The sequence below is a fragment of the Sarcophilus harrisii genome, chromosome 1 (assembly GCF_902635505.1).
Source record: "Sarcophilus harrisii chromosome 1, mSarHar1.11, whole genome shotgun sequence".
In the NCBI taxonomy this organism is placed as follows: domain Eukaryota; kingdom Metazoa; phylum Chordata; class Mammalia; order Dasyuromorphia; family Dasyuridae; genus Sarcophilus; species Sarcophilus harrisii.
In genome coordinates, this window is record NC_045426.1 from 303,681,191 (window position 1) to 303,693,632 (window position 12,442).

General features: G+C 37.2%; 1 protein-coding gene across 1 annotated transcript; it reads right to left on the reverse strand.

The window, feature by feature from the left end:
• Window positions 1–415: 415 nt before the first annotated feature.
• RMI2 (RecQ mediated genome instability 2) lies at window positions 416–5,198 on the reverse strand. The gene is made up of 2 exons (XM_003761702.3): window positions 4,849–5,198; window positions 416–1,401 (listed from the first exon to the last, which is right to left on the reverse strand). The coding sequence occupies exons 1-2, from the start codon at window positions 5,177–5,179 to the stop codon at window positions 1,253–1,255; spliced, it is 480 nt and encodes a 159-aa protein (XP_003761750.3). The 5' UTR covers window positions 5,180–5,198; the 3' UTR covers window positions 416–1,252.
• Window positions 5,199–12,442: the final 7,244 nt, after the last annotated feature.

A 12,442-nucleotide genomic window follows, 5' to 3' on the forward strand; every position in this document is an offset into this window, starting at 1 on the left:
GCATATGGAAAGATTCAAACTTTTTTACATATTATCTCCCCTATTTAGAATGCGAGTTCCATAAGAGCTGGGACTATTTCAGTATTTCCACTGATAATGATAACAGAAAATTGATATTTTCTATTAATGGCACTTGTCACAGTACTTAGTACATATTTTAAGTGTTTAATAAATGCTTTCCCATTCATTCATTCCTTTACATCATGTATAAAATATACTCTCTATCCCCTTGGAATTTATAATCTAAAGAAAAAAATTACAAATACAGATGGCTCTCTGGGAGGAGGGAAGTGAGGCAGATGTAGGGGAAATTTAGGCAACATGAAAACAAAAAGTCCCGGTAAAAATATATTTTAAAAAGAAAAGAAAAAATGAAGTATGAAAATGAAGACACAAACACATACTCAAAATTTACAAAATAAAACTGTCCTGTTCTTATTTTATGGAATAAGAAGTCAGAGGGAACACAATGCTACCTCAAGAATTCTTGTCCAGAGTTATGAAGAAGCTATAGTTCAGTTGTCTTGAATACATACACGTATCTATCTTGAAGTTAGCTCTCTTCTTTATAGGACCTTTCATCAAGCTTTTCAACAATATCTCTTAAAGAAGAAATGTCCCTATCTAAAGGAAAGCTAAGCTTCAGTGGTTGAGTGGTGTTTGAAGAGGAAAGACAGCTGTATTTTGCAGACAGCAGTTTGTGCCCTGCAGTTATAAAAATGTCATTTGACTTGCAAACTGGATCTGGAAGTCGTTGATGGAGAATAAACGGAGCCATGATGTCATTCCTTTTACACAGTCTGTTTTCCTGACCATAACCACACTTTAATCACCATAGCCAATGACTGGGATTCAAATTCCGCATTCTAAAACAGGATAGCTGCAGTAATGGAAAAATACCATCACTTGTAATATTTGGGAAATGCAGTGTGAGGTTTTCATGTGCTTTTAAAATAAAACAAAAACAAAAAAGCATAGCAAACATCTGTTTTCCATCAGCAACAACATCATTCTCAGCAGGGGGAATGGATGTTTCTCCTGGAGTTGAATATGGTGAAATAGCCACAGCATGAAAATGTCCTAAATTCTCACTGTGTCTGTAAACCAATTATCTGGCCAATTCACCCCAAGTGTTCTAGGAACTTTCGAGAAACACAAACTAGCAGATACAATTAGGCTCATGAGATCCCAAAGGTGCAAGAACCAAAATACACTCATAAATCCAGTTTCCTTAAATTATATTAAAATGCCCTTAGGGAATGTTCCTGTGCAAATCTTCTACTTCCAGTTCCCACATGCTTTCATGTATCGGGTTTTCTGAAAGATCTGTCATCTTCACAGCTTGAAGACAAGGTTCAGGGTTGCAGTTCTGAATGACTCCCATCACCATAACATATTTTCCTAGGACAAAAAATAAATAAATATAGTTACTGAATAAGTCAATTAAAATTTAAAGCAAACCAAGTTCTGATTCTTCAAAGAGAATAATTACCCTAGAGTGACAAAGTAAATATTTAGTACCAATCAGAAAAAAAAAAAGATGAAGAAATATTAGAGATCAAAATTCCAAAGCACTAGATAATCAAAGAAATGAAGTAATATAAGATGTACAAAGCACTTTGCAAACTAAAAAGCACAATACAAATGTTGGCCATTATTATTAGGAAGAGGATGAGTGAAAAGGAGCCTTAGAAAGCAAATACAGCTAGACGATGTCAGCATTTTTAGTTCCAAGTTCAAAACAAAACCATAGCATGTGTAAAAAATGACGTGCTGAAAAAGACTTTTCCTGTTAAGGTGTATGTTAGAATTAGATGGGATTTTAGGAAAGTACAAGAAAATCCCTGTCATCTAATATAATGCTCTCTTATTGATAGCCATGGAATAGCTCTAGAAGAAAAGAACTGACCCATGCTCTCTGCAGATGGGACAATCTTCATCTTTGCAGGGTGTAGGGTAAACTTTTCTGACGGATCCACAGAGAACAAATCCAATTTTCCTTTGACAGTGCCAAAAAAAGCTTGGCAGACAGCACCATTCTGGTCCAAATTGCACAAAACTGATATCCTGCCACCTTCCACTTAATCCCAGACCACTCACTGGGCAAACTAAAATAAATCAACAAGAGGGCAGTCTGCCATATTAATGATCTAATGACATATTAACCACTATCCTCTTCCCAATTCCTCAGAGAAGTGGTCCTCCTTGAAAGCAAAACTTGGCTGATCTAAACCACATACAACTCAATTGTGTAAAAAACCCCAAACAGCATGAAGGACAGGCAAGCTGCCAGGCCTTGATACATGCCATAGAGTTTGGGTTTTTTTTTTTTTTTTTCCTTTATCACATTATCTCCATCCTCCAGAACTGATTTATATTTTTGTCCCCAAGGCTGTGACCCAAAGAAACCAGGGAGATTTAGTCACAGGTTCTCTTTTCTTTCCCCCACCACAGGTGGTAGGGTTTCCACTAAGCTAAGACTAACCCTAGTCTCCCACGGGCCATCAAAAATTTTAAATCTACATTTGCCATACCCTTTGCATGATTTGGAGTTGCAAGGTAGAATGACTGATGACCCAGAAAAGAGAGAAGTCAAACAGGAAGATAGAAAGAGAAGTTCTCAACTAACAGCTTGACAAAGAGAATGATAGCAGGCTCAGGTACTCTCAGGAGGTGATGGCTGCACCAGGGAGAAATTGATGCAAACAAATGGCTGTTGTTCAGTCATTTTTAGTCATATCCAACTCTATTTGGGATTTTCTTGACAAAATATTGGATTTCCTTTGCCATTTTCTTCTCCTGCTTATTTTACAGATGAAGAAACATAGGCAAATAGTGACTTGCCAGGATCACACTGCTAGGAAATATCTGGAGCCAGATTTGAACTCAAGAAAATGAGTTTTCCTAACTCAAGGGCTGGTACTCTATTCACTTTGACACCAGACTGCCTCAAAAATAAATGGGAGACCTAAATAAAGAGCTAGCAGCAAGTTTAATAAAATAAGATAAAATAAAAATAAAATAAAATTGAAAGAGTCCAAATGGAAAATTGTTGGTGACTGAAGATAACTGTAAATTTCCCTGGCTCTGGGGAGCAAGAGTAATTATTTACAAGCAGTTAAGAGCAGTTAACTCTAAAATAGATTATATGCAAACTCAAAAAACATTCAAGTCTCTCATGAAAGAGGAGAGTCAAGATTTGTACTCTTTTAATAAGCCCTTTATGCTATGCAGTTGCCAGGTGTTATTATAAGGGTATTATTTTGAAGACTTTTTTTAAAAATTATTATTTTTGGCTTGTTTTTCACTTTGTTTATTTGCTGTTGAAATCCTGATTCCCATGGGTATTTAAAAAATGTATCAGAGGAAAGTCAAGTACTTAGAAAACAAAAATAAATCTGAGAAAATGTTTATTTTGTTCTGTAAAATTAAGACTAGCTTTAAGAGTAATGACCTATTAAAAATCAATCACATTACTGAATGGTCAAGTCTAAGATTCTGCACTTGTTGAACAATGAATGATACACAATCTGCTTGTTGATCTGTCCTGATGGTTGTTTTTCTTTTCTTTATTTTTTTTTTTTAAATTGAATAGCCTTTTATTTACAGGTTATATGTATGGGTAACTTTACAGCATTAACAATTGCCAAACCTCTTGTTCCAATTTTTTACCTTTTTAAAAAATTTTTAATAGTACTTTATTTTCCCAAATACATTCAAAGAGTTTTCAACATTCACCTTTGCAAAACTTTGTATTATTCCTAAATTCACTCCCTTTCTCTGCCCTCCCCAAGTGAGCAAGCAAACCTTGTAGAATTTGTATAAAATAATTTGTAGTCTTAGCTTTTTGAAAGGATTCCTATGTATGTACCTTTGCCCATTAAAAAAAAAAAAAAAAAAAAAAAAAAGCCTTTTTGGTTTTAAATCTTGGTCTTGAGAAAAGTCCGAGGGAAGGGGAAGAAGGCTCAAGAGAATAGGATTCTAGTTCCATTTTTATTGCATTTGAACTTCCCTTCTGGACCTGCTTTCTTTCTGGTAAAATGAAAGGGCTCACTGATTTAAGGCTGGAAGGAAACGGGCTCAGACAAGCCACAGTTTCATACATAGATGAAGATTTGAAAAGGCCCGCTGAAACCTGGGCCCTAGAGTGCTTAATTAAGTGCCTTTGCCAAGGTCACACAATGACAGATCTGGGATCTGCATTGGGCTCCTCTTGGATTCAGAGGGAGCGTTGTTCTTGGATTCAGAGGGAGCGCTCTTTCCCACCATATCCAGGGATGGCCTTGGAGTTCCCTTCGACCTTATTAGAACAATAATTGCTGACATGTTAAACAAGCCCTTTTGCATATAAGATCTCCCGGAACTTCACAACTTCTACCTGCCAAAAGTCTGCGTTAAGATCCAGGCTTCCTGCTTGAACTACGGAGGTTCACAGATGTGGCCAGGGAAGGAAGTTGCAGAGGTCATCACTCATTCTCCATTTATTGATACAGACTCTCAGATTCAGAGAGGTTGGGTGATTCGTCCGGGGCCACACAGCAAAGAAGGCTCGAGGCAAGGTTAATTAGCAAGCCTCCCGAGCTACAGCTCCGAAGCGCGCACATTTCGATCACAGGTGTATACATTTGTCACTAGAAGGGAATCTCTCTAAGATGAATCCGGTTCCTTAATTCCGCAGAAGAGGAACCTGGGGCTTTAAGAGCTTCAGTGAATTGCGCGGGGCTGTGGGTGGTTGGTCCGGCGCCACGTGCCTAGTCTGGCGCTCACCTAGTAAAGCCGGGATGGGAACAGAGAAGGGGCGTGGCCAACGTCCGGAGAGGCGGGGCTAGGGATGCAGGGGGGGGTTACCTGGAGCCAGGCAGGGCTTGCCCTGGGGCACGCGCTCTAGGCCCCGCACCGTGAAGGAGCCGCTCGAGTCCCGGAGCCGGGCCCAACCTCCCTGCTCCGCCGCCTCCAGCACTCGGCCCTGCATCCACACGGCCGCCAGCTCCAGCGGAGCGCGGCCCGCCGGCTCCCGGGCCAAGCGCCAGGCCCCCGGCCCGCCCATGGCGCAGCGCCGCAGCTGGCCGGCCAGCAGCTTCAGCGGGGGCGCCGTGGGGAGGCGCACCGAGGGGCCGCCCCGGCCCCGGCCCCGGCCCCGGCCCCGGCCCGAATCCGCGGAGACAGCGTCCGACGCCATGGCCCGACAAACCTACTCTCCCGCCACTTTGACGCACGGCGCAAGTGGCGAGGCTCCACCAATCAGGAGCGCGCGGGCGGGGCCCGCCAATAGAAAGGGCCGGGGGGCGTTCCTTGGAGAAGGCGGGGACTTCCGGGCTGGTGCGCCGCCGAGGTATTGAAGGAACGGGCTAGGGGAGAGGTGGTGCGCTGGGTCCTTGCTCTGAGCCCCTCCGAGAGCAGGTATAGCCGTCAGCCCTAAACTAATTCCCAAACCAAAACCCGGAAAGCCCCAAAGCGCCGAGCACTTTATCGTCTTCTTACTGACAACTGAGAGCTTTCGTTTAATGCAAAGATCACGGGATTCCCCCGAAAATTGTTTGCTTCCTTACCCAGCCGCTCTATTTATTAAGTTGTTACTGTGTATCAGGCACTGTGCTAAGCGCTGGGGATACAAGTGGCAGTCCCCGTCCTCAAGAAACTTAGAATCCATATACAACGCTTACAGACCGTAAAGCCTTATATACATACTAGCTATTATTTCTCAATATTAGGCAAAGTATTGTGTTAGCTATTATTAACTTAATAACATTGTTAGGAAATAGAACATTTCCATAAATGTAATACTATGTTATCAGAAAAGAATATTCGTTGTTAGCATATGCTTTAAGATTTGCATAATAAAATTTGCATAATATTTGCATAATAGTTTACAAACAGGAAATAATCACGTCTAATATTTACATAGTACTTTAAGGTTTGTAAAATGCTTTACATATATTATCTCCTCTTAAGTAGCAGGGTGGAGATTAAAATGCTATATAAATATCAACAACTATTGTTTCCCAGTAAAATATTACCATAATATTATTGGAAAATATTAAGTTAACAAAATTTAAAGTTTGCACCAAGCTTTAACATTGGGAAATAGCAAAACTCATTTATAGAAGTCAATCTTTCCTTCTCTGGAGTTCAGTTTTTTTTATAACATGAAGGCGTACTGGATTAGAGGATCTTTAAAGTTTCTTCTGTTTCCATAATTTAGGATCTCTGTGACCTCAAACTTATTTAATTTCCTATCAGAAATGGAGTTCTTAAACTTTTAGTCTGAATAGGTCCACAAGAAGTTTATTCTCTGCCTCTGTCAGATCCATTGTTTACAATCATTCCAAGGATTCACACTACTAAAAAGCCCACAAGGGCGGGCTTGGTTGTGGAGTTCTATAGTTGTGTGTGAGACAGATGCTAGACCCCCCCCTTTTCCCAAATTAACTAATCAGAGACATCTGCAGGTACAAAGAGAAAGCACTTATTTAGTCCCTGAAAGGAGAAATCTCAGTTTCCAACATGTGCCCCTCAAGCTGACAAGCCAGAAGCCGTATAACTGGTTAAATAGTAGAAGACCCAATCCTTTTCATTGGATAGACTAAAAAAAAAAAGTAATCCTCATTGGCCAGTGGTCACCAATGTCTGCTTCCTGTGAGTCTTATCGCTTCCAGTCACTGACCTAGGGTCTTGCTCTTTAGAGACCGCTAGACTTAGGGATCATGTGACTTCCTGCAATCTGGGCCCAAGACTTGATCTTCCAGCTCTGCAGACCTCTGGGAATCACATGACTTAGGCCTAGTCTCATAGACTTCTTGAGAAAGCTTCATCTGTCTATCTCACTCAGTTGCATGATAACTACCTTTTGATTTTGGTCTAAAATAAATCTCTTGTTACTCATTTATGTCCAATAGTTAGAACTTCAATCACCCCTCCATACATACTACTAACAAAAATGAAAATGGGGAAGGAGAATGGTGGGGGAAAGAGCTCATTTTCTTACTAGTGAACCAGGAAAAGTATGTATAGTGCCTCCTCTGGGATTACTTCCCAACTTCCACTCACATTTGTGGGCCAAGTTTTCAAAGGATGGATGGCTAGAACCCCAGAGGGTTCTAGGAGTAATGGTGAACAACTGGAGTTTCTAATAGGATTACTAATGAGTTAGTGTTCAGGGGGGAATATAATTAATTCAACTTTTGAGAAATTGAATTTGAGATGCCTAAAAGATTTCTAATAGTTGGAGAGGCTAGAATGATATTTGTATAGAGATGAAATATATATATATATTTATATGCACATCATAGATGTATATATGTATATATAATTATGATCTATATAGAAATGATAAATGAACCCATGGGAGCTAATGTGGTTATTAAGTAAAAGAATGTAGGGAGACAACAGAAGATGGTCCACAGGAAAAGCCTTGTTTTTTTTCTTTTAATTAGGAGGCATATGAATGATCAGACACAGCAAAGAAGACTGAGAAGAAGTGAGTGGTTAGACAGTGAGGGAAAGAATCAAGAAAGAAGAGTATAATGAAAATCCAAAGAGATGAAAATATTTAGGAGGAGACAGTGATCAATAGTGTCAAATGCTGCAAAGTTCAAAAAGGATGAAGATTGAAAAAAGACCACTAGACTTAAAAGAACAGTATAACCATTCTAGATAATAATTGGGAATTATGTCCATAAAATTATTAAACTTTGCCTATCCTTTGATCCAGCAATCCAATTTATTTAATACTTATTTAATTTATATTATATTTAATATATATTTTTTATTTAATATATATTTTAAAGAGATCAAAGAAATAGGATAAGGATCTACACGTGAAAAAAAATTGCAAAGAAGTATAAATATAAACTAAAGAATTGTCCGTCAATTGGAGAAGAGCTAAACAAATTATAATACATGAATACAAAAGAATACCTCTGTGGTGTAAGAAATGATAAAGGAGATAGTTTTAGGGAAACCTGGGAAGATACATATTGACTGAAGCAGATATAGGTGATTAGAACCAGAACAATTTACACCATAACATCAGTATTGTAAAAAATGAACAATTCTGGAAGTTCTAAGGATTCAGATCAATCGTAATTACAGAAGACTGTTGAAGAATGCTGTTCATTTTTTGAATTTTCCAAGACATTTTTAGACATGGAAAATATGGGAATTCACTTTGCTTGACTATGCTGATTTGTTAGAAGTGTTTTATTTTTGTTTTTCATATTCAGTAGTGGGAATAGGAAGAAAAAGGGGAGAAAAAATGCTTAATAATTGAAAAAATAAAACATTTAATTTTTAAAAGATCATTGGCAACTTTGGAGAGAGCATTTTCAGTTGAGTAATCATTTTGGAAGCCAGATTACAGAAGGCTGAGATGCAAAGAAAGACATTCAAGATATTAATAGCTACATGAAAAATTACTCTAAATTGCTACTATTTAGAGGAATTCAGATTCAGGCAATTCTAAGGTTTCATTTCATACCCAATTAGTTTGATAAAGATGACAAAAATGAAAAATAACAGTCCTTGGGAGAGGCTGCACAAAAAAAGGACTGACTAATGCATTGTTGGTGGATCTGTGAATTGTTCTAAGGCATTCTGGAAAAACAGCTTGCAACTGTACAAAAAGTCATTGAACCATGTATCTACCCTTTAACCCACTAATAACTATTACAGGGTCTATCAGATAAAAGAAAGAGGAAAACAATATACATGTTTAAAAAATATGTATAGCAGTTTTTTTTTTGTTTTTTTTGGTAATAGCAAAGAATTGGAAATGGGGAATAACTAAACAATTACATATCATGAATATAATGGAATATTATTGCACCAAAAGGATGATAAAGTAAATGGGTTCAAGAGAAACTTGACTTGGATAAATTAAACCACATCTGAATGAATAGAACCTGGAGAACAACTTCCACAATAATAGATTTCGTGACCAATTGATTCCAAAGGACCAATGGCGAAATATAGTTCTTATCACCTGAAGTTATAGACTCAATATGCAGAAGAAGACATGCAACTTTTGATGCAGCTAATGAGGGATTTTCTTTTGCTTGACTATGCATGATGTTTAAATTTTTTAAAAAAAAATTTCAATGGGGATAATATAATAGAATTGTCAATAGCAAAGAGAAAAAGAAAGAAAAGTAAAAGAAAAAAGGCTAATAGAAGCTTTTCTTAAAAGTTCATGGGAGGGGCAGATAGGTGGTGAAGTAGATAGAGATGTACAGGCCCTGGAGTTAGGAGAACCCGAGTTCAAATGTGTGACTCTGGGCAAGTCACTTAACCCTGATTGTCTCACAAAAAAATAAACAAAAACTACATAGAAGAGTACAGAAGGCAGGCCAGAAAGAAACTCTGATAAGCAGGATAGCTTTGAAAGCTATGTGTTGAATTTATTATATTCTTAAAAGGAAAAGTAAGATGAATATTATAGAGATTACCAGATTCATGTGCAATCCTTTTTTTTTTCTATTTTACTTTGTATATGCAAATTCTCACTTTATTTTTTTATTGCTTACTCCTCAGAGTAAGAAAAGAAGAAATGGAGATAGTAGGTATCAACAGTTTTCTGGTTTCCAGTGCATGCAAAGAAGGTAATAGCTTTGGGGGATGGTACTAATTATATATATGTATGTATGTGTGTGTGTGTGTGTATATATATATATATATATATATATATAATGGGAGACAGTTTCTTATATAATTAATATATCTTTTTTCATATTATCTCCTCTAAGTTAAAACATGTTTGGAATTTATCCCTTATGAAAGGATCTGCATATGCAAAAATGTTTGTAGCAACCCTTTTTGTACTGGCAAGGAATTGGAAATCAAAGGGATGCCCATCAATTGGGGAATGACTAAATAAGTTCTGGTATATGAAGGTAATGGAATGTTATTGTTCTATAAGAATTGATGAGCCAGCTGATTTCAGAAACATCTGGAAAGATTTACATGAACTGATACTGAGTGAAATGAGCAGAATCAGGAGAATATTGTACACAGTAACAACAAAATTATGTGATAATCAAGTATGATAAACAGTTCTCCTCAGCAGTGTGGTGATCCAAGACAGTTCCAATAGATGTAGGATGGAAAGTTTCATCTGCATCCAGAGAGAAAACTATGGAGACTAAATGTGGATTGAAGCATAGTATTTTCATCTTTTTTTGTTGTTGTTGTTTGTTTCTTGTTTTTGTTTTTTTTTTTTCTCTTTTGGTCTGATTTTTCTTACATAACATGACAAATATGGAAATATGTTTAAAAGGATTGTGCAGATATAATCTTTATCAGATTGCTTGTTGTCTTGGGTAAGGGAGTGGTATGAGAAGAAAGAAGAGAGAAAAAATTGGAACACAAAATCTTACATAAATGAATGCTGAAAACTATCTTTACATGTATTTGGAAAAATAAAATACTATTTGAGAATAAAATAGTTGTATTAAAAAATTAGCCCTTATCTACATTTGTGAAATATAATTTCCTTTTTTACATTTGTTTCATGCTTTAAATTTTTTAAAATATTGTTATTTATGATGTATGATCTGAGAGGCTAGTCTGTTTCCCAATTTTACCAGGTGTCTGTTTGTAAGAGGAATGGCCATAGAAAACTGAATAACCAAACTGTGTTTTTCCCTTTAACTCCTGACTTTAGAACAACTTTTGTTTTTCTTGGAGGTACCTGAACCTAGGAGAAATTATGTGGGTGCTACTACAGAGTAGTGAATTTTCTAAAGCTCAGTTCTGATCATGGTCACACACACACACACACACACACTCTCTCTCTCTCTCTCTCTCTCTCTCTCTCTCTCTCTCTCTCAAACTCTAGTGACTATCACCTTCAAAATTATAAAATCATCTGTTTGAAATTCAAAGTCCTTTACAACTTTGCCCACCTCTTCTCCCGCCCCCCCCCCCCACCTTCATTCTCTTTGATCTAATTACACTGGCTTCCTTGCTGTTCTTCTAACTACATACTCCATCTCCTGACTGAACATTTTCACTCCATACTTGCAATGTTCTCCCATATCTCTGCCTCCTGGTTTCCTTGGCTTCCTTCAAGTCTCATCTAAAATTCTACCTTCTATAGAAAGTTTTCCCCAAGCCTTCTTAATGCTAGTGCCTTTTCTCTCTCTTGCTTATTTCCAAGTTAAACTATATATATATATATATAGGATATATATGTAGATATATACATCTACATATATATCCTATATAAAGTTGTTTGTACGTTGTCTCTCCCACTAGATTGTGAGCTCCTTGAAAACACTGTCTTTTACCTATGGATCTCCAGGACTTAGCACAATGCATGGCACATAGTAGGTGTTTAATGAATGTTTCTTTATTGATGTTAGTGTTTTATTGTTTCTATGCAAAATATAAACCTTTTATAGTTAAATATGGTCTGTCTGTTCCACTGGAGAATGATTCCATTTCTCTCAAGGTGATATGACCAAGAATCACGTCGAGGGAAGAGTGAGGATTTTGCAAATAGGATTAGAACTTGAGAGCCAGTTATGCTTGGGCACCTCCACAATCACCAAACCTCTTAAATGAGCAAATTGGTACAGCCATTGCAAGAGAGATGGAGTTGTAGGGTAGAAAATCATCTAATCTCTGAGAACCATAGAGAGCTTGTCAGTTTTCCAGCAAAAACATTCAGCTCATTGGAGCATCACAATTGTTAGGGTAACAATGGAATTTGACCAATTTCTGATCCTTCCTATTGTAAAGGATCAAGTTGGTGGCAAGTAGCACAACATGATGGTTTAATTTCAATTTTTTCTATGAATGTGTAACCCCAGGCTGAAGGTCTTTGGGATTGGGGTTACACATGGATAGTTTTAATCTAAGTAAAATGAAAAGTCCTCAATGAAATTCCCATTGGTCTCTTAACTGAGCTGATCAACTAATGGTCTGCTCTTAGGAGTTTTGCAGGAGAATCAGATTAAAATGTAATTGGGAAATGTTTAGCAAAATAAATAAAATTATAATATAACAATGCTAATTTGTGGTTTTCAAAGTCAATATGTGGTCACTTAGGGAGTCTCCTTTATAATAATGGAAACAACAACAAGTATTTCTCAACCTCTTATGTGGAATTCTCTACAAAGTTCCCCTTATTTTCACCCCAGCAACCAATTCTTCCTTGTTGGAGAGAATCAGATAAGATTTCTCCAATCTTTGAGGGATAAAATTACTTTTTTTTCTTTTTTTATTATACCTTTTTATTTACAAGATATATGCATGGGTGATTTTTCAGCATTAACAATTGCAAAACCTTTTGTTCCAACCCCTCCTTCCCCTACCCCTTCCCAAGATGGCAGGGGAAATACATTGAAATATAAAAAGTATAAAAAACAAATATACATGTCAAAATTATTTTGTGTACAAAAGAATGGACTTTTATTAACTTAGCCTTGAAGGGAGATCAAAATGA

Bases quoted from the DNA above. Each gene is read 5' to 3' on its own strand.
- RMI2 (XM_003761702.3), bottom strand. From the start codon at position 5,179: ATGGCGTCGGACGCTGTCTCCGCGGATTCGGGCCGGGGCCGGGGCCGG. The intron at 1,402-4,848 runs GTAACCCCCCCC...TTTTTGTCCTAG, and splicing joins CAAGCCCTGCCTGGCTCCAG to GAAAATATGTTATGGTGATG.